General features: G+C 39.9%; 1 protein-coding gene across 25 annotated transcripts in view; it reads right to left on the bottom strand.

Annotated features, from left to right (window-relative positions):
- The window catches only part of SOX5 (SRY-box transcription factor 5), a 609,841-nt gene that overhangs the window by 204,971 nt on the left and 381,068 nt on the right, over nucleotides 1–23,802 (bottom strand). For all 25 annotated transcript variants that reach the window (XM_077178076.1, XM_077178082.1, XM_077178072.1 and 22 more), the window contains one exon: nucleotides 6,013–6,223. In XM_077178076.1, coding sequence (XP_077034191.1) covers nucleotides 6,013–6,223 — 211 coding nt within the window. The remainder of the gene's footprint in view (nucleotides 1–6,012; nucleotides 6,224–23,802) is intronic.

Below are 23,802 nucleotides of genomic sequence, written 5' to 3' on the forward strand. Positions count from 1 at the left end.
GCTTTTCCAGGGGAGGGGGAAATGCAAATAAAATAATAATAATTAAAAAAAAATTAAAAGAGCGCACAAAAACGCAAAGGCTAAATGCATCTAGGTGGAATCATCAGGGGAAACGCATGGCAAAATGATGTGGGGTCAAAAGTGACAGCAAATTTTGAAAAACCTTACCAAAATGAAGCACAGCTGGTGAGGAGTCTGGGGGATAAAGGGCAGACAGGAGCCCAAATAATTATTTTTGCCTTGCTGAACCACTTGTATGTTGTGCTGTTAAAGATGAGAAGTGAAAAGAGAAAGCATTCTGCTTTGGCTCCTGCTTGCTCAGTATTATGGAGTGAAGATAACCCAGAAAGAAATTTTAATTGTAGAGATTCATCAGAGGAGACTTTCATTCTGAACCAGGGAGGGGGAGAGAGGGGCTGCATCTTCTCTCCAAAAGCACGAGTTTCCTGTATCTCACTTGACCATAATGCTTTCTTCTATATTCAAGATGCTGTATCAGCACCTCAGATGCCTTTATCAAAAGGAAGAAGAAAAATCCAAAAGCTAAAAACCTTTGAGGATGTAAGAAGAGAGAGTTGGAAGGGAATCTAAGCAAATTTTGAAAACATCCATTGAAATAAACCGTGACTATCAGGCTAAACTGTTGGGAAGGAAAACACTTAAAAACTGAAGGCAACAAATGAATAAACTTCACTTAAAGCAAGTCAGAGCTGGCAAAGCTTCAAACTAGGCTACCTCTGTTCTAGAGTTAAAGCACTTGTTAATAAAAATTTAAGCTACACTATTTAACAGGGCCTTCTCTCCACATAGGCCTATTCCACAAATAAACTTTCAAATGTTTTAATTATTTTTTATTTGTATCAGCAGTATGCGAAGGCATATTTCCATATGGCAGGGTCTTTGAAAGAAGCAAGAGAAGTTTGATGCTGTACAAGAAAAGACACATTTCCTGGTGACAGACTGCAGAGATGAGCATGGAACCACAAGGCACCTGAAGCACCCTTCCACAGCAGCAGCAGTGCACGAGCAAAACTTTAAAGTGCTCAACTGCAAAGTACCCTTGTTTGTCCTTCAGTGGAAAAGCATTACAAAGCCTCTCCAACACACACTCTGTCAAAGGGGCACCGAGGAACCAAAGAAAAGAACTTTAAACCTCAACCAATTACAGTATCCTTGGGCCTTTCCTGAATCTGTGCACTTTATTTCCATCCCTTCTCATCAGATGTGATTTAAAAACAGGAGTCTGCATTTCAAAGGCCACCCTTCTTGTGCCCATGAATGGCCTGCTTTGGAATCTGTGGCTTAAAAAGAGGGAGACATCTTGATTTTTTTACAAGATTTGTTCATTAAAAGTTTGATAATGTTAGGAGATACCCCAGCTAGAGAGCCTGAATTCAGCATGGCTGACTTTTACAGATTACAGAACTGCTTAAACAACAGTCATTTAAATTACCACATTAACAGGTGCTGTGATTTATAATGTAAACTTAAACATCAAATACAAACAGCCTTTGGGGGACGTTCAGAAGACAAAAATCATGCCCAAGAGGCTCTTCTCATCCCTTTTTTCACAACAGGTAATTACTTACAGTACTGCTGCCTACTACAATACATGAGGCTCTGGTACCCACATTGCCTGCTAAAGCTCTGCAAACACACACATTCCCTTCTTACCAAACAGCTGACATTATTGCTCCCCCTCTGAAGACCTAAGGACTGTAAGATCAAAATTTTGGAGCAGGCAAAATATAAAACACAATAAATGAATAATTTTTGTGTTTGTGTCCATACATATTTATGTCTAAATACATATAATACATTATATATATTGTGTGCGTGCATGTATGTACACGTGTATATCTGTGTATGTGTCTTTATGGAAAATTCAAAGTATTCACTTAAACAGCCCAACTGAATTGAGTTTCAGAGGTCCTGACCAAGGAAGAAAGAGCTGTACAGATGAATGACTGCACCCACACAGGCTCATCAGGTAGGTGTTCATATGATATTTCTTTATACAGAATTCCTACAAATCCCATACAACAACACAGGTCTGGCCTCAGAAGCCCCACTATGAAGGTTTTAAAGATGAACAGATCATAACCTGTTAAAACTGCCAACATGGAAAAAGAGGATTGATTCTTAATGAAAAGTTAGGAGATGTAAAGAGCCAAAGAATTCTCCAGCTTATTCTAAAAATAGGGAGGAATTTACTTGTTTGCCTCTTTCCTTTCCAGAAGCCAAGCCATACGTTTAGGGGAAAGGCTACAGAGATTTCAGAGATTTAATTTTCCACAAGCACAGGCCATAAATTAAAATGCAGCAATCCAATCACATTAATAGTGCAAGGAAAAGCTAAGTGGTTGCTTTGGTCTTTTCTTTCACAAACTTGTGTCAAGCTCAGTGACTTCAAAGAGATTTCCATTTCATTTCTACAAATGAGGAGAACAGACAGACAGAGAGCCTCTGCCATCCTCTGATGCCTGAAGAAAACAGAAGAAAAACATGCCTGTATCTCATTCTCCTAATGATTTTAGCTGCAAAAGGAATCCCATGGTCGGCAGACGACCCTCGGGGCAAGGGCTGGGGGTCTGTCACAGTGTATAAGGCTTCTCCAAACCCACTCCATTATCTTCATTATTGTGCACCAGGAATAAAAGGGGACTGACTCCTCTTCTGAAGCCCAAGTTAGAAAGGACAGAATGTTTCATGTAAAATAACATTGTGTGACTTCAGTAATAGGTTTATGCCTTTGGGGGCCTCATGCTAAAGCTGCATGTAAGGATTTTCCACAGAATTTGAGAGAAAAAAAGTGAGCACTGTATTAGTAATGAGTAAAATTCAGGGAGTTTCAGATCCACTGGAACACTTATGCCTCTGTGTCAGCATGACTCATTGTCAATCACACACTTCCATCCAGCAGCAGGAAAATGGCAAAATTAAGGGGAGAAGAAAAGGAGCAAGGAGCTTTGGAGCTAAGTATAAACCCCTATAAAAACACCCCCTAATCCCCCCCAGCTCACACCCAAGGAGGAAAAGGCAGTGCTGTACTTTTGGAAGAGCAGGCAGCGTGGGCTCCTGCAGGGCACATTAACCAAGGGTACATACACAACAAATCTACGTGAAACCCATTTATGTGGAGAGTGATGCTACCCTCATCAGCTCCTGTGTGAGTGCAGGGAAGTGTTTACATATGTGCATTGCTGCACTCTGAGCACTGTGTTTAAAATATAAAAATTCTTGTCCTTTACCAACAAAACTTCCTAATTTTCACTTTTATTTTCTAACAAACAATTGTAGAAAACGGTTTCCCTTGTATCAGTGAAGTTTCCTAGAAAGAATCAAACCAAAAAAATCAATAATTTGGAATATCTCCCTTGTCCTTAAAGCCCATTTCAGAAAAGAGAAGCCCTTTCCCCGACTGATACAAGGTTTGAATTGAGACCTAAAGTTGTCTATGCAGCCCTTCCCTTTTTTCTGATTTTGAGGAAAACAGGCCATTTGAGAGAATGCTTGAAAAGCATGTTTCCCACAGCAATTCAGAGGACTATTTCAAACAATAAAAAGAGAGCAAACACAGCCCATTGTACAAGTTAAATAATATATAAACTTTTGAGTACATAGAGAAATGGGAATCTGGCTCGTATCTGGTCTTTGAAAGATTCACAGGAAATTGATTTAATTAAACCTCAACTACTGGTGCAAATGTTTCCCTTTCTTCCCAAAGGGAAATAAAGTATTATATTATTCTTGTTGACATAATGCAGCAAAGCTTAACCAAGATTCTTGATCTTCATCCCACAAAGCTTTACAAACTAGCAAGACTAAAAATCATTAGTGAAATATGCATTTATCACAAATTGCTGCGTTTTTACCTACATGTACTATCAAAGATTCCCACTTGTAACACCTCATTCACAGGGAAATTCATTAATATGCTAATTACCTGACTAGCAACCAGTGATGACTGACAATTTTACTTTAGCACTACATGAAGAAGACATGACAATAATTTTCTGCTGGGGTTCAAACAGAGAAGACACTGTGTTGTATCAGAATATATCTCATTTAGGGAAAAAGACTCATATTTGCAGAGGACCTCTAAGAACAGTCTAGCCATCTGCACCCAGAAATATATATTTTTTAATTAGCCACTCTAAAAACAACCATGTTGGCTGAAGGGAAGGGGGAGGGAGGCTTGTCAAAATGATGTATTTGTCCCTCACCACCTTTCAATGCTCTTATGCAAGTCTAATTTTCTTCCTAGCCACCTCACCTCTCTGGCCTCCTTTTGTTTCATGTCCCATTTCCCATTCTCTTCTAACTTCTGAACTTTTGTTAGTTCTCTTTTAAGGAGAAAGGGAAAAAAAGCTCAACTCTTTCCTATTCATTTTTTCCTGGATGGGGAGTAAGCAGAGACATGAATATGGCACCCTCATAATGATTTAACTAGGGCTTAATGAAATTTTCATCACAACCTGCTGTTCAATTTAATGGCCTTTGAAAGACAATAGAACAATGGCTAGAGGGAAGAAAAGATTTTTTGTTGCACGCATTTGCAAAGCCCAACATTCAGTTGCTCCCCCTCCTCTCTCTCCCAATCTCTTCACAAAGCTGTAGATCTTTTGTTTGTACTGTATATTTTCATTTTAGTAGAGCTGAGATAATGCACAAGCTCTGTAACCATTCTCATGTCTATCTGTGGCCTTTCCTTAATGGAGTCTGTGCAGCTTGTACAACCTCATACTCAGCAGAGTATTTATGCACTGCCCAGAGCTCCTTGTTCTCTCCTCTCTCAGATAAAAAGCCTGTTCTCCTTCCCACCCATTCCCCCTGCAATCTTCCATCCAAAGGCACTGACCATTACACCAACCTAAATGCAAAAGAAATGTTGTAAGTAATATTAAAAAAATGCTCAGACAAAGAATTTGTTTCCCAGCAGACCCTTGCTGCATGCTCTAGTCAAGAGCAGCATTTACAACCTCATTTACAACCCTGCCATGCTCCTGTATGTGCCAGCATGTTTGTGTCCATGCTTCCATCCCAGTATGCAGGAAATTGTCCTGAAATTTTCTTGTAGGTGCTGTCACTTCATGCTTCAGCACTGAGGTGGGCCCTGAGAGCCCTGCTATTGAACATTTGGAGTAGATTTCTGTTACAGGATAGGTGAGTGTAAATGAAAATAGACACTCCTCACTGCACCCTAGGAAACAAGGCTCAGTATGCTCTCACAGCTGGCTCACAGTGCCCCAAAAATGCAGCTGTAAATAAACATACAGATACCTAAAGAGAGCACAATGAGAGCTTCATCTTCCAGTCAGGGTTGGGGCTCTGCCTCAAACAGGCAAAAAATAAAAATCCTCATCTCTGGTCTTAGTCCCAGAGCACGAGTCCCACAGAACACAAGTCCTATGACCACCAGCTGGAGAGAGGTTCTCAAAAAGACCCTCAAAAAACCCATTCTCCAGAAAGGACACCGCATGATGTTTTTGCCCACATATAATGCAGAGAACACCTGCATTCCCTGCCTGTACAGTACCTGCACTACACATAAACCAGACCACGATGTGTCCCACACAAAAGCTTTCACTAACTACCAGTTTACCTTCTTACCTTTCAAACAATGACCTGCACACTAGATCATTTCAGAAAACCACTGACATTGATGATAAATAATACTTCTTTTAGCTCTAGACATGGGGAGAGGGGAGTAGTGGTGTAAAAGCTCCCAGGTGATTAAAATTGGCTTACTGCAGGCATACTGAGGAGGTTGCCACTCTAACAAAAAGACCACTAAACTCTCTTTTTGGGAAAAGCTAAAAACATTAGCTGTGATGGGACACTGATAAAATTTACCTCTACTGCAGAAAAGAACTGTAAGATCTTTAATTCTGCTGGCACGGAAAAGCAAGCAGCGCAGAAAAACGGCACGATTAAAAACTATATGCAATCCAAAGGATCTGGAGGAAAGAAAAGAACACAGGAAATTTTGGCCAGCTTCCCAGGCCTTACCTTCTGGCTCGTTTTTGATGAGCTCTTCCATTTTCCTTTGCTTGAGGGTGTCCACGACATCTGCCAGGCTGCCCTTGCGGCGCTCGGGGGTGCCCAGCGCCGCGCTGGACAGGGACTCCCCGCCCTGGCGCCCACCTTCTTCTGCCTTCAGGGGTGAGGTAGATGAGTTGTGCGGGGCAAACGAAGACATCACTTTATTGCCATCAACTTCCTGAAAGGGGAGAAAAAAACAAGATGAAACGTTCCTTGCTTTTCTTGAAGAAATGGGGGGGGGGGAAATCGGAGGAAAGAAAGGAAGAACGGTCCTTTGTTCTTTGAGTTCATTGCTATTTGTTCTTCTGTTGAAACCTTTAAAAAAGGCAAGCAATGTTTCAAAAACAGCCAGAACAAAGCCTATCCATAAAGCATAAACCAAGATTACAGGCTGGAGCGAACAAAGATCAGCTTGCAAGAGAGAAACATAAAATACAGTTTTTCCCTAATTGAGAAGAAGTGTTGTTCTCATAGGTTTCCTAATAACAATGGTATTGATTACCTGTAATTGTTTGTTCTTTTACAGCTCTCTTTCTAAAAAAACCTTCAATTTTTACAAGGACCATTAATTTCCTGACTTTATAAAGTACTTAATGCCTTGATTGGCTAGTTGTTTTAGGAAATAAAATAGCAACTAAACATTAAATGTCCTTCACCATATGCCATATTTTTACTCACAGTTCAAGCAGTTCTCCCATCTATAAAGGATGAAGCAATTGCTTTCTGTTTCCTAATTCTATTCTCTTCTGTCTTAAACCTTCATTTCTGGTAGAAACAGTATTTTTTACAAAGGTGGTCCTAATGACTTTCCCTGGCAGCACAATGGCAAAACTCAGTGACTTCCTGGAACGTGCACACAACCCTCCTCACGTGAGAGTCCACACAGCTCTACTCATTAATTTTAATGGAAAGCAAAACTGGCTCCAGCATCTTCAAACCTGCCTTCATTAACACAGGAGCCTTCTCCTCCACATCTCCTCCAGCTTAAAGCAATGTTCTCTGCACAATTCCTCCTCCTTTCATGTCTGTGGTACCCTACCCTTCTGTACACAGCTCCCAAACCCATTTTTCCCTCTGCTGATATATGCCATCTGTACCTGAAAAACTCAGGTCAACATCTCCAAACAAAGATAGCAGCAGAGTAATAAACTGGCAAAAATATAATGCTGTAAACATGAGTAGTTTTTATTTTGATGTCATTTCCCAGTTTTTTTTTTTCACTATCCTGTTTTTGTATTCTAACTGTTTAATGAATATTGTTTTTTAAATAAGCCACTGGATCATCATGTTATATGAGTTACAGACTTGGCTGAAAAAGTCTTAATTTTTTAATTGTTTTCATTTCTGCACTTCATTTCAGAGGGTATGAAGGTGCTACATGCCTATAAATATGTACACACACTGTGTTTAGTGATTTTTGTTCTTAATACTTAATTATATTAATACTTAATATTTTTGGAGTAATTTTGATGTCTGCTCTAATAAATCACAGTATTTCAGAAAAAAACCCCACTTTTATAAAAGAACAAAAATTGCTACAAATTATTTTAATAAAATCTAAGTAAAGCTACATGGAAAATACGCAATAAAGAAAATAGATTTGTTTTCACAGGCTACTTTGTTGTGGCAAAAAGATTACCTATGGTTAAGAAAACTTTTAATGCAAACAGTTTGGAGCAGCTTGAATGTGTTATAGTAGTGAATAAATTCCCTAACAGAATCGGATTTAACTGAGATTACAATCTGGGCCATCATATGCCCCAAAAACCAAACCCAGTGATGTTAATGAGAGACTTTCTACTGACGTCAATGAGCTTTTGACCAAGCCCTAAAAAATTTTCCAACTCCAATCAACAGAAATGCTCCTTTTTTTTCCCTTCCAAGTCCCTCCATTTTTGTTCTGCACTTGAAAAATTCCTACTTGCTAACACCGGACTTCAAAACTTAGCTGAAGCCAAATGCAGTTTTTTTCACCTATAGACTTGAGTAAACTGATTTTTTAACACCAATCTAAACAAGAAAAATGGTTAACTTCAGCATCATTTCAGACTTTATCTAAAATTCAAAACCATTATCACCAAGTGGCAATTTTTTTCCCTACACACGAGGCTAAAAGAGGAAATATCTTGAAAGCTGCTTTCTTATTCACACTTTGAGACAGATAAGCCAAATATCATCATCCTTAGTTACAGTTCTTAAATCTACCTATGCCACCAGTCATGAACAGAACAATGTGTTTCTTCATTTACCAAGAAATAGTTTCTTGTTTTAATCCAAAGCAGGTCCCAAAGACTTTCACTCCTGTTTCTGCGTGTCACAAATTGTGTACATGAAGTATTTGTAAAAGCTGCCTAAACCTCAGGTCTCACCACTGCAGTTTCCATGCACATTTGGGGTACATGCAAGTGGGGTTTTGTATCTACAAATATATTCTCATATAAAACCAGGTTGTTATAAGAAAAGAAGCACAAGAAGACAAGGATTGAATGACTGTGTAAAGTAATATAATATGGTTTTAAGAATCACAAATTGCTTGGTTTTCAAATGAAGCTCACAAGTATTTTTAAAACTCTGCCTTGCTTTCTGGGGAAAAGGAATTGTGAGGGGGACAATGCAGTAGTCTGTGAACAAAGCTCCATGAAGGACTCTGAATACTCAATTCCTAGTTCTTTCAAATGCACTGTGGAACCATAGAAAATAAAACTTTTTTTCCCTGCATTTCAGTTTCCTACCTGTAAAGCAGGCACAAGTAATCTCTTATATTAGAAAGGTCTTGGAATGATAAATTCATTAATAACAGAGATACTCTGTGACTACAACGCTGGCTAAAAGCATTTATAATACCACAGACTTCACAGCTGGCTGAGAAAGGAAAGGGAAGTGTTCTACAGGATTTTTTTAAAAGATAAATTAGATACTGAAATATACAATCAAGAAACCACCCCCCTGCAAAAAGTTTCTCTGGAGCTCTTGGTTAGGTGTGCATGTACGCAGTGTTTGCATATCACATACATGGCTATTTATACACTTGTGGGATTTAAGCCTCAATCAAAACACATATACAGTAGGGGAACAGCTGCAATCACATCTCAGTGGGCTAAATTACAGTACACCAGTGAATTATTCATTCAGAAAGATCTGTGGCAATCACACATCCATTGCGTGATTCGCAATCCAAGAGGAATCCTCTGCTCTGTGTGCTGTGGAGGAGAGCTCAGCCCAGCTTCTGCTGCTGGGGACACTTCAGCAGGAGTCCTCCAGCACACAGCTCCAGAACCTGCTGCCCCACAGCCCAGGATCCCTTTTACTCTGCCATTCACAACAACAAAATGAAATGTACATCAGTTACCTTGCTTTCACTTCATGTCCCTCTCTCTTATTTTGTTCTTTTTTATGCCATTACTTGGAGATGTGAAAAAGCTCTCAGTGGGTCTGGATTTTTACTGCTAGCACGTAAAAATAAAGGACACTTCCACCACATAAAACCTGCTCGTGTCAATGGCTGCATAAAGCCAAAAAACTCTGAGTGAAGAAAATCCTCTGATATTGCATACAGAAGTTTAACTGTCCCCCTGAAAACACTCAGAAATACTTAATGGGCAAGAAAGACATGTCAGCAACAGTTCAAAATCAATCCCCTGAGAAGAAGTTCCCCCCAACAAGTGAGATTTAGCAGGTTGCTTTTTAAAAAGGACAAACTGACATGACTTCCTCCAGTTTCACTGAGAGAACAGCAACAGCACTGTAAAGTGGAATTAAGAAACATCAGTATCTACCACTGACATTGTACAATTAAGTCCATCAAGCCACACACAGGACCCATCTCTGAGCCAGCAGAGCCGAGGACAAAGACTTTTCCTGGAGAACAGCCTCTCCCAGCTGCGTAACCATTTCACCTGCTCAAGTTTGATTACATTCCAGCCTCTGGCACTGCTAATCCTGGTGGCAGTTTGATGCAGGCAGCAGCTGCTTGGTGCAGGGGCTCTGCTGCTCACCTGCACTGCCAATTGCTCTGCTGATGGGTGCTGGCCCAACATCTCCTGCAGCCCTGGGCTGGGATGGTACTCACCAAACACCTGAGGCTGCTGCTTCTCGATTTCCCCTTCAGAAAGGCAGACAAGGACTGCACAGATCCTGCTGAAGCAAACACTCCAGCCCCTTCTCTCCCTCCCAAGCACAAAATGCAGCAGCCCACGTTCCGTGTCTTCTGCTCCTGTTCCAAGCTAGAATCCACAGGAAGACCTGCTCATTTACAAGAAAGTTGCCTGGATATTGCCAAACAGCTTTCCACCTATGGAGGAAATACCTCTTCCAAGGTTTAATGATAAAACAGGCTTCTGCCCTTTCAGGATGAGGTCAATAATCTTCCTTTGTTAATCTTGGGCAAGCTTTACTTAATCTAGCCCCCTTGTCACCTTTGTGATTGACAGGAAAAGTCATGTCACTGGACAATGGACTTGTCCTCACTGAGCAATATCTTTTTTAAAGATTACACAATGTTACCCTTGCTCTCATAAAAAGTGCAAACATTCTGCTGTTAAAAGAAACTCTTCATTCCAGCTGTATCTTTCAAATTGTCTCCCTCTGTTTCCAGGGTCCAGGGGAGGCATATTTCAGTTCTACAGAGGAACATTTAAAGGCTTAATGAAAAGAAACAGGTTGTACTCGGTGAGATCTCCAAAATATCTCTTAGTGCTCTAAATAGATCTCATCTTCTCCTTCCTCATCTAGAGATGCACATTATTCCTGTCTGCAATTAAACTCAGACACTCTGCTTCTGTGACATTAAAATTTTGTCCCAAACCAACCAAGAATCGAAGCAGAAGAAAACTGAGAAGTAAGTCTGAAACTGTTAATTACCACCATATGGTATGCATGAAGTCTGCATCTGCAGGGGAAAAAAAAATATATATCATGAGAATCAAGCTGCTGGTTTTGCAGCCAAAAACACCTGGAATAAAATACTTGTGCCTTTAAAACAAGCACAGACATTGTCTGATTTTAAGAAGCCTGTGATCCTAAAAGCAACCAAAAAGGTTCTTTTTTTTCAAAAGCTGGAATTTTGCCCATGCTTTACTCTTTCAGAATGTGCAAAGAAGACCAAAGGCAGGGTTTTTTTCTCTGCTTTCTACATGTCACATGTAGGCCTATCTATTTTATAGTCTCCATAGTGACCAGGAAGCTGATAACAGTATGACATAAGAGATAATCAGAAGACAGAATACTTCACTCTTCTGAAGACAAATCATTCTCCAGCAATTCAGTACTGTTTTCTATTTTTTAAAATTTACTTTCCCCAACAATATTTTAGGAAATGAGTATCTATGTGTAAGATTGAACAGCACAGCTACTTCAAGAGAAAATCTGGAAGCTGTAGAAATATTTCCATTGCCCACAGGAGGCCCACCAGCAATTACAAGAAAACTCAACTTGACATTTCCAGTATTTGTTAATGTTTAAAAGAAACAAATCAGACACACAATATTCACAAAGCAAGAACAATCTTCAATTTTTGCTTAACCTTCCATTTACAATCTTTGCCTCAATTAATGCAATTAACTTACTTCAGGAGCTTAAGTGCCATTGTCTTTCAATGGAAATCCTATTTTCAAATCACTTAAGTGGAGAACTGTCCTCTTCTACAGGCTGTGTCACAGGGGCTTCAGAGCAGGGATCACCACACCCCCTGGTTAATGAGGGCTGTATTTATATATATTTATATATATCAACCTGGTACCTTCAGGAAGGTGAAACAAACCCATATTCCATCAGGCTTCCCAGAGGACACTGTGCCTTTCACGTGTAGGAATTTCCTTCCTTCTCTCTTGTATTTAAATAGTCTTTGGTCTGTAAGCCTCCTCCATGCAGTAAAGTTGCTCATCGGTGGTGGAGAGGAATGATCCCAAGGAGATCGAAAAGGAAACAGTGGAGGACACCATAAGCAACCAGGAGACTACAGAAGGTCACAGAAGGGAAAATCAGGTGGAAGAGGATAAATACACTGTTAGGAAGTGAGAACTGACACACAACCCAAAGAGGGATAAAAGAGTTAAGGCCATCATGAAGACTCAAACGTTATGGGTCTGCAATCAGATCCATGAAAAGAAACCACTGTCCTTATTCCTATTATTTCTTATCCTAGGACTGTGGTTTTAATGATGACAAGGAAATCAAACACAACAGAGAGTGAGGAAGGAAGGGAATGGATCAGAAGAGTCAGCTGAAGAGGCCATGGTGGCAGAGAACTTTTACCTGAATTAGGTGAACTAAACACAGTGAACAGAGGGGCACTTTTTTGGCTTCTTTTTACTGTGACCATGCTACCACCATCAAGGGAAATACATTCAAGTCAAATACTGATTTGGCTTTACTGACACAATGCATTTGGAACTCCAAGACTTATACAATCCGGATGACATCTTGTGCTCCCTCTAAAATGTTAAAATTTCACTTCTGTATGGAATATAACTTATTTTTAGCAATCACTACTAGCTCTTGTCCTTCAGTCTGTATTTATTTGACATGAAGTGCTGTATCTAATCAACAACCTCTTCTTGATGAAGCAGAACATACACTGGGCAGAGGGTTCAGCGGGAAGACTAACAGCTATTTCCAGTGCTTGGTGTCCCTGAACCTGGCTGAAAATGGTTCAAAGCTCAAAAAGACAACCATCTGCCATAGGAACTGCTGCATCAGACACTTGCCTTTCTTTTACCTTTTTCCTCCATATGTAAACTGAGATATTAATGAATAGTTCCTGCAGCTTGAGGCATTTTATATAATTGATATAAAAAGCCTGGAGATTATTGGCTAAAAGCCCCACAGTGGTTGTGTTTTCCTTTTTATTGATGCCATAAATACTCAGCCCTTATATTACTCATACATTACTCCGTGGGGCACCACAGCCCAATCACCTGAAACCGGAAATTGGGAATTCTCTCATATATCAAGTACCACCCCACAATATCTGACAGGAACACTGAAATGCACCTTGATTTTTTCCAAACACCACAATACTCAGACTGCCACAACTGCACAAGCAAGAAAAAATCTCAAACATTTACAAGGTTTAGAGATGAGCTGCACGAAACCGCTTGGTCGCACTGACACAAAAGGAATAACTTATAATCTGTTTTGCACTGATTTCTAACTTTATCCTCTGAGATTTAGAGAACAGATTTTTCAAGGATTTAAGTATCTACAGATAGAAGGAGGTGCCTAGTGGGATTTCTGAAAATGTACAATAACACACATATTCAGTTGATTCTCACTGACTTTATTTTAAGTGTCTGAAAATAAATAGGTGGAACCAGGACGGGTGACTCCGAGTGCCTCTTCACCAGACCAGACCGTTATCAGCCTATCTCCAGCACAGAGCACAATCTGATAACTGATGCCTTAAAACAAACATTTCTCCTCTGGCTCTTCTGCATTCCAGCCCATCCCCAAACATACAGCACAAGTTCAGTATTTCTTACTGCTTATCCCATCATTTCTACTTGATTTATTAAAAAGCAAAGAATTATACGCAAACTGTGGATCTGTTTGTAGTAAAAATATATGAGAAAAAGTTGTGAGTGAAATTTTAGAACTTCTTTATATTGAATCCCAAGCATGGGATTTTTTTAAATTATTTTCTTCTGTGGTCTATACTGTGGTTTTATTCTTAGCCCACCTCTTCGTCCCATTTCTTGCAATGAAGTGTTCCCCATATATAAAAGTAATTTGCAAATCCTTAGATATTAAATACAGTAAAATTGTAAGAACTACCTTGTAATGAGTAAATGTGGTTAGTGCCATGATTCCTGACACCCCTACTCAGACCAGATCTCTCCTACTGCCTCCTCCTCTGGCTAAAGTCATTTCAAGAAAATAACGCAATACAGGATTACATCTATTTGCTCTCAAAACACTTAACAAACAAAACTGGCATTCTGAGAACTCCTAATATGTTAGCTATAACCTGCAAAAACAAAGAACATGTTGTACTACAAGAGCCTTGTTATCTTTGTGCTAGTAATCTTCATGCTTAAAAATAATAAATAAAGCTCTGCAAAAGCACTTTTAAGACTTTTATGAGCTCTTCCCTGAGGGACTAAAGATCGCCCGTAAGACCTTGCTAAACAAAAAATAAGACTGCTTATCAAAACAGCTTGGTAGAGGCTTCAGCATACATTAAATCCTTCTAATAGTTTGGAAATCATGCAGTATAAAACGATTATCTTTGTAAAAATACAAGCTTACTAACCAGATACAACAACTCTGGCTTGTGAGTGTAATAAAACCTATGTTGAGTGTCAAAGCCAGTTTGATCACCAGCTTTGTTACTGTGAAACAAACCCATTGTCTGTGCTAATTCCTTGGAAGGAGGGGAGAGGACTATCTGCACAGAACTCGGGATAAAAGGAATGCCATGGGCCAGCAGTGGCTCCTGGACTGCTCCCAGCTTTCACACTTCAGTTCCCTGCAGATGGAAAGGGATGGCAGATTACTTCATCTTGGTAGCCTACAAAAACTTGTACCAGGCAGATGATTTCACTCCATCCTTTTGGCTGGGAGGCTGAGAGGAAAGTAAAGAAAAGCCACACATTAAATAGTTATGATGCCTCAGGTTTAGATTTTCTATTTTTTACATGCTGTGCTGCTTTAGTGGGTGGGTCTGAGCTTCATATGAGGGGATGCTGAGCTCTGTGCACAGAGCAGGGAGACAAAACAATTCCTGCTCCAGCTGGGCACCAAGGACAAATGACCCAAATCTCAGCCCAGGAGCACAAACACCGTGGGCTGGAGAGAGAAAAACAAGCAGGGTGGGACTGCAGGGGCTAAAGCTGGAATGGGACAATGAACTGCAAGATGCAAATGGAGCAGAACTGATCACAGTGACAGACCCTGTGCCCAGCCATGCATTTTGGGGCCATTTTGGTTCATCTTGGGTGCAGCCCTGGCTGGGCTCTTGTGCTACCCAAGGTGGATCCATGGAGGAGATCCTTTGAATAAATCCCTGCTTTATTCTTTAACTCTGTCCAGCCTCTGTTCTGGGGCAGCCTTCTCAAGGCATCAGCTCTGTGAAAGGTATGTGCCTAAATCCACTACACTTTTTAAATAATCACGTTCTGCTTCACACACGTTGTGTATTTTTCATGAGCCTTCTCAAGTCACATCTGTTTATCTACTTTAACCTTGTTATAATCTAAAAAAGCAAAAGAACAAATACAAGACTTACAAGATGATAACCATCAAAACAGTCTTTGCCTCCACAGAGATTAGCATCACACTATTTCTTTCTTCTGGAAGTTTTCATTTTCAAGAAGGGCCAGAAAACATAAGTTAATTAACATGGAATAGCAACTTCAGAAATAGCCTCACTGTGTCCAATGGAGTTTACTACAGCATAAGAACAGGAATGAAAAAAAAAAAAGAAACTCTTTTAATTCAGAAAGTTCATCTAATTTATTTTTGCAATGAATATCATCCAGCCCAAGGGACAGATGGATCTGCTTTTACCTGAGTTCTTTATTCGGCTACCTGCTCCTCACGAACTTCAATTACTTCGTCCACTACTAACTCTTACATTTCTTAAGTAAAGTTACAGCACTTTGCCAAGCAGTAACTGGTTTAATCCTCTTTAACAGTTATTAACAGACTTGCTTTCTCTCCAAAATTTATTTCACCTATTCTGCTCTTTTATAATTTGATTTTTTTCCTACCTACAATTGTTACACAATTTTAGAGAAACAGAATTTGGAATTCTGGCGTAAACCAAAGCAGTTTTCTCACCTTTGGAGGAAGAATTGTACAGGATATAAAAAGAAAAGGAATATCCATATTCTGTGCTTATAAACAGAGAATAAATCTTTTCACAGAAAGGCAGTTCCACAGAACATGCTTACGGAGTAGGAATCAAACTTATTTGGATCTTGCACACTTCAAAGGACAGTATTTGATCAAAAATGCCAAAGAGATGAGGATAATTATTAAAAATCAATATGACAGGAGCCAATCAATGTAACACTGATACATAAACATAATATGGGTTAGAGCTTGACAGAATTTAGTCAATCCCCACAAAACACCTTTGTGGTATTGCACACAGGACAGGTCAGGACATGTCACGAGCTGCCTTACCAGGCTCCAAAGCTCAGGAAAGGCAGAGCACACTCAGCACCCAAGGGTTATCAGGAACCAACTCCCTGCTCACTCTTCTGGCTCTCACTACACCTCAAATGGTGTAGCCATTATGTTCTACTCCAGGGAGCAGCATGATGCCATTTTACCATTTAAGTCCCATTCTAAAGCTCACCCAAGCAGAGCTTAAACAAGATTTAAAATGTACACAGACCTCACCAGTTCAGACTGTGGTTGAGTGATGCAAAATACCCTAATAAATTCTAATTTATGACAGATTCACAGTTGTTCCCACTCTGCAGATGAGTTATTCTTTCTTCTGTTTCTGTAAACTGCAGTCAGCAGCATACATTGCCTACTATGAAGAGACCTTTGTGATAAGATGATATCAAGGGATGTTGTGACATTCCTGATTAAGAATTACACAGTAAGCAAACTGCACAGAAATGCTAATTTCCCTCCCCTTTCTCATCACTTACCTAAATTATTCTGAGTAATACAAATGATCTTTATTAGCTTTAAAGCAGTTCATTCTCATTCTCTTATATCATTTCATTAAAGAAATCAAATTCCTGTAGATGACTAAGTGCACAACGTATTTTCCTCAACAATTAATTTCGTGCACTGATGTACGTCATGTTCACAAACAAACCAAAAAAACCCCAAGGAACATCAATTCTTCTACAGGCACAGCCAACTACCCACCATCAGCAGAGAATGAATAACTTTTGCTGGAAATAGCCCTTCTTCTCCAAATTCCTCTTTGAATCACTGATTTCTGAGTATTCCCTGCAGTTTTCAGTCATCACGAAGTGATGCTGCAAAACCCACAGAATTGCCCAACCCAAATAAGAAAGGCACAATTTTCTCCACTTTGACCGGAAAGAATGTAAGGCTGCTTTATGGTGAGGAAGCATTGCTTGACTAACAGAGCATGGTTTCACAAAATCTCTTTCTGCTCTAAAATTTATTAAAATTGGGTCTCAGGATGTGATCCAACCAGGTGCCACTGTGCCCACCAGCACTAAGCTGATGTACAGAGGCTTTCTAACAAAAAGTTCTCTGCAATGCATTCATTAAATCCAGCAACATCAAACAGGGAAAAATAATTAAAAATCTCCTATTGAGCACCTAGAGACCTTGAGCACAGAGAGGGGGCGAACACAAAGACAGGGTATTTAGTTTTGAGTCACAGTTCATATAAATATATATAAATTAAAAACATATAAATATATATATATATAATATATATATAAATACATATATGGATACATGTGTGTGCATATATATATATGTATTTGTACACATTAGAAGACATTACAGTGCATTTTGAAGAGTTTTCTTATTTTCCTCTTCCCTTCTATTCTGGCCTATGAGTGTCCACCCTTACAGTATACATATTGAATCATACTCAAAAGAGTTACATAAATTTTTTTTATTTCAGTTTTTTTAATCTTCAGATGTACATTTATGTGGAGATGAGTTATTTGAAAAATAAATTGCCTGGACAGACTCAATTACGTGAAATAAAAGTGAAAATCACATGCACATGACATGTAAAGGGGAACTATGCTGAGGGTTTATTTGTATGTTACAAGGGGGTAAAAGTGAGACATGTAAGAATGATCCCCCTGAAAGGCACCCAGTCCTCCCCACAGACCCCCTGGCACTAGGGGAGGCTGCTCTCTCACATTTATATAAAGCCCTTCTCAATATACTTTGATTTATTTGATTTGTTGATCAAACACTACAGAGAGTCTCACAATTTCAGGTTCATAGAAACTTTCAAAAAGAGAAGGTCAAAAGATGCTACAATGACACCAAGTCACAACATCTGATCTAAACTGTATCCAGCCAGTTCAGACTGGTCCAAGCAAGTTTGAGCTAGTCAGAACCAGTCTGATGTGGCTGGATCCAGCTTGAACAGCTCAGAACCAGCCTGAACCCAGCCCATGCTCATCCAGACTGGTGATACAGAAAGCACAGCTACCCAAATCAGCCAAAACATCCAAGGGAGAACACCTGGGATTAGAATGGCCCACAGAATTAAACCAAACTAAGTTATTTTTCAAACTACTTAAGTTATTTTTCCAGTGACTGAATGAAGAACTTCTGAGGACTGCCTAAAATCACCAATGTTTTTGTCAACTTTTTTTCCATTAAGATCTTTATCATCAATACGCTTTTCCAGATTTCAGCACATTTGTTTTCTACAGGAGCTGGCCAGAACACTGAACAGCTCAGCAAGGGTTTCAGGAGATCCTCATGAGCAAACTACATTTAACTCCACAGGTTATTTTCAGTGAACAATGAGATCACATTTTCAGAAGACTAAACTGTTCTGGAAATCTCACTTCCTGAACACATTTGGTTTCAAGCCCTGGTGTTTATTTATTTTCGTGTCAGCTATTATTCACTTCAATACAAAGTAAAACCTTCCTCCTTGGAAGTAACAGAGCAAATTAAGAGCTCAGATTATGCACAGTGATAAACAAAATACTGTCAGAATTAGCTGTTGAAATGCCTCAAATCTTGGTAGCTAATCTAAAATTTACTTTAGGGCTTAAGCACTATGAAAAGAAACACAATATCCAGGGAAGACACTAAGGAGAATAAACTGGAAAACAGACAGCAACAAACACCTTTGGAAATTGCTGGTCATTCTTCTGACTGCAGGGCTGAATTAATTTGACACAGATTAGTAGAAGTTTAGATGAAAGTATCTGTGTTCTGCTTCTGAAAGAGGAGAATGTCCAACTATGTGTGGGGATAAACAGAACAGTGCCTTTAAATTGTCACCCATATTCAACACAGCTGTTCCCCATGTATTTTCTGAGTCATGTCTATCTGCTTGCTTTATTGAGCATTTCTTTTTAACTGCCCTCAGCACGGAAGAGTCAATACAGCTATAAAAGAAGAACTGGACTCTGCTTTGGAGACATATCATCAAAAAAATGGTTAAGTACCATTTACAAAGTGTTTATTACTAGGGATGATGTGAAGCAAAAAGAGACACAGCATATTTTCAAACCCTGGGTTAAGTTATAGCATTATAGGCAATTAATAGAAATATCATATTTTTATGCAACTAAATTTGACCTCAAAAGCCACAGCAAGACAGAAAACATAGGACCCTTTAATGTCATTTTTCCAGTCATTTATCTGACTATAACCACACTTTAAAGCACTAAGGTCAGCTGGGCATGCAGCATGACCTACACTTCTGACTAGCATGCACTACATTTGACTTGAGAGTAAATAAGGGACTGACACTCCATTAACCTTCACAAGTACAATTATTTATCAGAACAGTTCAAAAGACTACCCGACAGAGAACTGATAAATCTGGAAGCAAAAAAGGAAACTGCAACAGCACAAACTGATCTTTTGCTGGTGATGAAGAGTTATTTCCTACCACAATTCCTGTGGCAGGTCCTCGGGCCAGTTTTAACACAGCCATCCATTTTCAAGGGCTGCACCTTAAATCACATTGGCTTTATCAAAATATCAGCACTTTCTTCTTTCATTTTGTGGGGTTTTCTTTGGTTTTTTTTTCCCACCTTCTTTCTCAAAAATAATACATGCTAATATTCTGTATTTACAAGAGTCTCCAAAGACTTCCCCCACAAATGCATGCAGAAAATTCAAAAAGAGTTGGCCCTACCTGGCATAGCACACGTAGCAGTTGAGACAACCACCATACCCAGAGCGTCACCATACAATTTCAGAAAGCTTCACCCCAAACACAGTAACACCTTTCCACTCCAGCAGGCTGCAGGATCCACCCTCCTTGTCCCTCAGCCCAGCCTTTTATGCCCTGCTGCTGCAGTGCCCCTGTGTGCCCTCTGTGGCTCGTTCCTGTTAATGCTGCTCACCTGTGCTGCACAGCTGGAGCCAATTGGGGATGGTTGGGCACAGCCCCAGCCCAATCTCCACTGACTCTTTTGCACTTTTGGTTACAGCCCAAGGATGACACCTGCTCCCAATATTCCTGTTTGCTGAGGTGACCATCATCATGCCACCACCACGTGAACTTTATTTCTTCTATTACAAGAGGTGTGCTGGTTGTGAACTCCACAAAATTTCTGTAGTGACTTTGAACTTTTGACTGCAAGAAGCACTTTGCACTTCCAAAGACTGGGAAGTTTGTTCAAAATCCTGTACCAGAAAGGGTTAGGAGGGAGAGTGAAGAGAAAGCAGCTCTACCCCATGAGGATTCTGTCATGATCTACTGGGAATGCTGTCCATCACTGCCATCTTGTCTTGCACAGTGGTTTTCCTCTGGCAGTACAGCACCCCCTCTATTGCACCACACCCTGGACTCATCTCCAGCCTCTCTCAGGTGGGAACAATCCCCAGGTGTTCACCCCTGGAGCTGCAGTTATTACAGCAGAGCTCCAGAAAAAGCAGTGCTGTGCAGCAAATGAACCACCTTCCTTGTTTCTGCTCTCCCCTCTGGATTACTTCCCTACTTTGTAAAAATGCATCAAGTCCATGAACACAAGAGCTCACTCATCTGCCTCTGATCTTCTTTCTGGAGGCAAGAACCCCAAAATGCAAAAATCAAGAGATAAAGGAGAAAAAAAAGTCATTTAGACAAGGGAGAAAAAAATTATTTGACGGGGAAGAGGCTTTTCTCTTATCAAGTAGCCCAAACCACAGTAAAAAGAACAAGAAGTGCTGACTGACATCAAGGTCGATTTCTACCAAATATCATCTAATAAAGGGGAAATATTGACTTGATAATGTCTTTTTAACAGAGGATTTATTGCATTTATAACATACAGAAAATCATAATCCTCATTATATTAGTTACCTTATTTCAGCTAGTGCAAACAGTTTATTCCTTAAAGATAATAAAAGGAAATGGATTATGATTTTAAACCTTCTGCACACTTTACCTTATACATATTAAAATAATCATGTTTAGGGGACTTGAGTACTTTTTAAACCCAACTCCTAAAATTGATATCCTGAGGTCTAATGTTTATTTTTTCCCATTGACTTCCAGATTAAATGCCTTAAATTGCAAATACTTCCCCTTAGCCAACTCCTTGTCTTGGAAACTCAATGTTTCTTTTTCCTCTTCCCACTAAGAAAGATTCTGTACTCAGACTTCACTGACAATTCTTGGATGTGCAGGAGGCACTATAATCCATTTTGCTATTTGAGAGCTCTGCACTCAGGGCCCAGCAAAGCTAGGCAGCCCCAGAACTTGTCCTCTGCCAGGTACCCAAACAAAAGAGAGCAGCACACAAAGCCTTCCTTGCACCAGAAAATGAACGAGAGAGGATTTCACTGCGAGTTAATTGAACAAATCTCCACAGCATTGTTTATGAAATGGTGCCTGAGCCACCCAGAGCATGTTTTCACTTGGGATTAGAGCTTTTCAGCAGCACCTCAGATGCACCTGCTGCAGACACCACTGTCCTTAATGGAAAAGCATCTGGTTTTAAGCAGGAGACATAGCTCTTAAAATGTGAATGATTCTACTCTAAGCAGAGTTCCAGAGAAGCAACAAAACCGTAAAAAATTTTTAGAAAAACATGGTGGAGACAAGAGTCCCATATACTGAAAGGACAGTTTGAGACAAGGGAACGTGCTATCACTCTTCAAATGCAAAAACATTTACTGTAGAAAAGAGAGTATTTCCTTTTGCTGCAGGGGCTAGGGCAAGAATTAATGAGAGAAAACTGATGCAGGAAAGATTACACAGGAGCTATTTTCTAAAGGCAGAGACAGCAACACCCTGGGCCAGACAGACTGGGAGGTTCTGAGCCTCCTGTCTTGAGTAACTTCAAGAAGTCAGACTATTATCTGAAGGAAATGACATTGGTGGAGCTGATCCCTGGATTGAAGCTGGGTCTGGGTGACCTCTCCCAATCCCTCTCAGCCCTACAGTTCCATCAAGTGCAAGGCTGACAAATGGTGAGAAATGGATGTGCTCATTCAGTAGGAGCTCTATAGATCTGCAAGGGACTTACTCACTAAGCTGGATCAGGGTTTTTTAGTTGTGTTTTGCTCTGGATTTTTTTTTTTTCAGATAAATCAATAGGCTTGGGCCATTTTCCAAAGATGTGATTTGGTAAGTTTCAAGCCAAACCTCTCAAGCTTTACTCATGAGATAAGTGCTAAACAATGAGCCAGATTCATCAAAGCTTTATAGACTTACTTAAAAGAAAAAGAAACTGATTCAGCCAACTCATTTCAAGCCAAATCAGGCAGTTGAAAATCTATTCCTGAGATTCAGAAAATCTGTCTTTTTTTAAAATATTTTAAAAATATGTTTTGAGAGTCCCTCTTTTGCAAGAGCCTCAGGCAACTTTGTCAAGAAACTGTTTTTTGGGATTTTTCAGTCTGATTAGGAGTGGTATTCCTCATGTCTAAAGGAGATAGCTGAAATACATGTGTTTGTACATATACACCTAAATATTTTTACATTCATACTTCTATATACAAGCAACATAAGGATTCAAGAACATTTTATCAGAAGTTTGGTAATTAAAGGAGTGGGTTTATTTTTCAAAAAGGCTAAAAATTATTTTGCTTCTTTACCACAAGAAAAAACCAAACAATAGTGCTGGACACCAGGATACTCTGCTAATGCACAAAGCTAAAACCAATTCCCTGCTCTCAGGCATGTTTATGAGCCTTAGCACATAAAATCTACCAAACTTCTCAGTACTGACCCTTAGAGTATTTCCTCAAAGAGGGTTCATTCCCATATTCTTTCAGTGCTTGGTATCTCTACCAAGAAGGGTAACAACTGAGCTAAACAATCTAGTTTTTGTGTACACCCAAAAAAAAACCTCCCAGAAGCACCAAAGCACTTCAGATGTTACCAGGACAGGGGAAGACACAGCCTGGTGTTATCTAACCAGGATGGGTCACAGTGGTGGCTGGCAATGGAGGAAAGGACATCCTGCCTGCTGGCTGGCATCCCACACACGGCTTCTGAGCTGGAGGAAATCTGGATTGAAAATGCTGTGCTGCTGATGCAGAGATTTCTGTGCAGAAACACAGGAAAGGCCTCTACCTTCTTCTTCCCATATCCATTGCTAATTGCCCAGTAAACTCCATTCCAGAGGCAGAAAGGTGATGGACACAGGCTGAGGCATTGGATGGCTGCCCCTCCAGCCCAGCATTTACTGTAAACATTTATGTCAAAGCGATGAGAAAACGTTCAGAACCTTGCCACTCTTTCTTTTCCTGCTCCTGTTCTTTGCAAGGGAACTGCTCCTTCCGAGGACACGGAAAAAGCATGTGACTTTGAACTGGAAACCCTGAAAATCAGTGAGCCTACCTGCTAATGAGCAACTTGCTATTGAAACGAGCTCGTTAGCTTTCATTTCTGCTGGCTGCTGATCGATTCATGAGCCACTAACGTGGCCTCTGTAAGCTGTACATAAATTATCAAACACATTGATTTCCCCAAATAATAAATCAGGAAGTCAGCCCTTTCCATATCTCTAGTATAACTGCTTAGCTCAATGGCCTTCAAAATTCAACCAAAGGAAACAGTGATAACATCAGTGTTCACAGATACACTGCATCTGAAATGGCAAATATTCTGCTGCAAAAATAAGCTGTGCTGGCATCCCAGGGAAGCGAATAAAAACTTGCCTCTGAAAA

The sequence above is a fragment of the Agelaius phoeniceus genome, chromosome 5 (genome assembly GCF_051311805.1).
Source record: "Agelaius phoeniceus isolate bAgePho1 chromosome 5, bAgePho1.hap1, whole genome shotgun sequence".
Taxonomy (NCBI): domain Eukaryota; kingdom Metazoa; phylum Chordata; class Aves; order Passeriformes; family Icteridae; genus Agelaius; species Agelaius phoeniceus.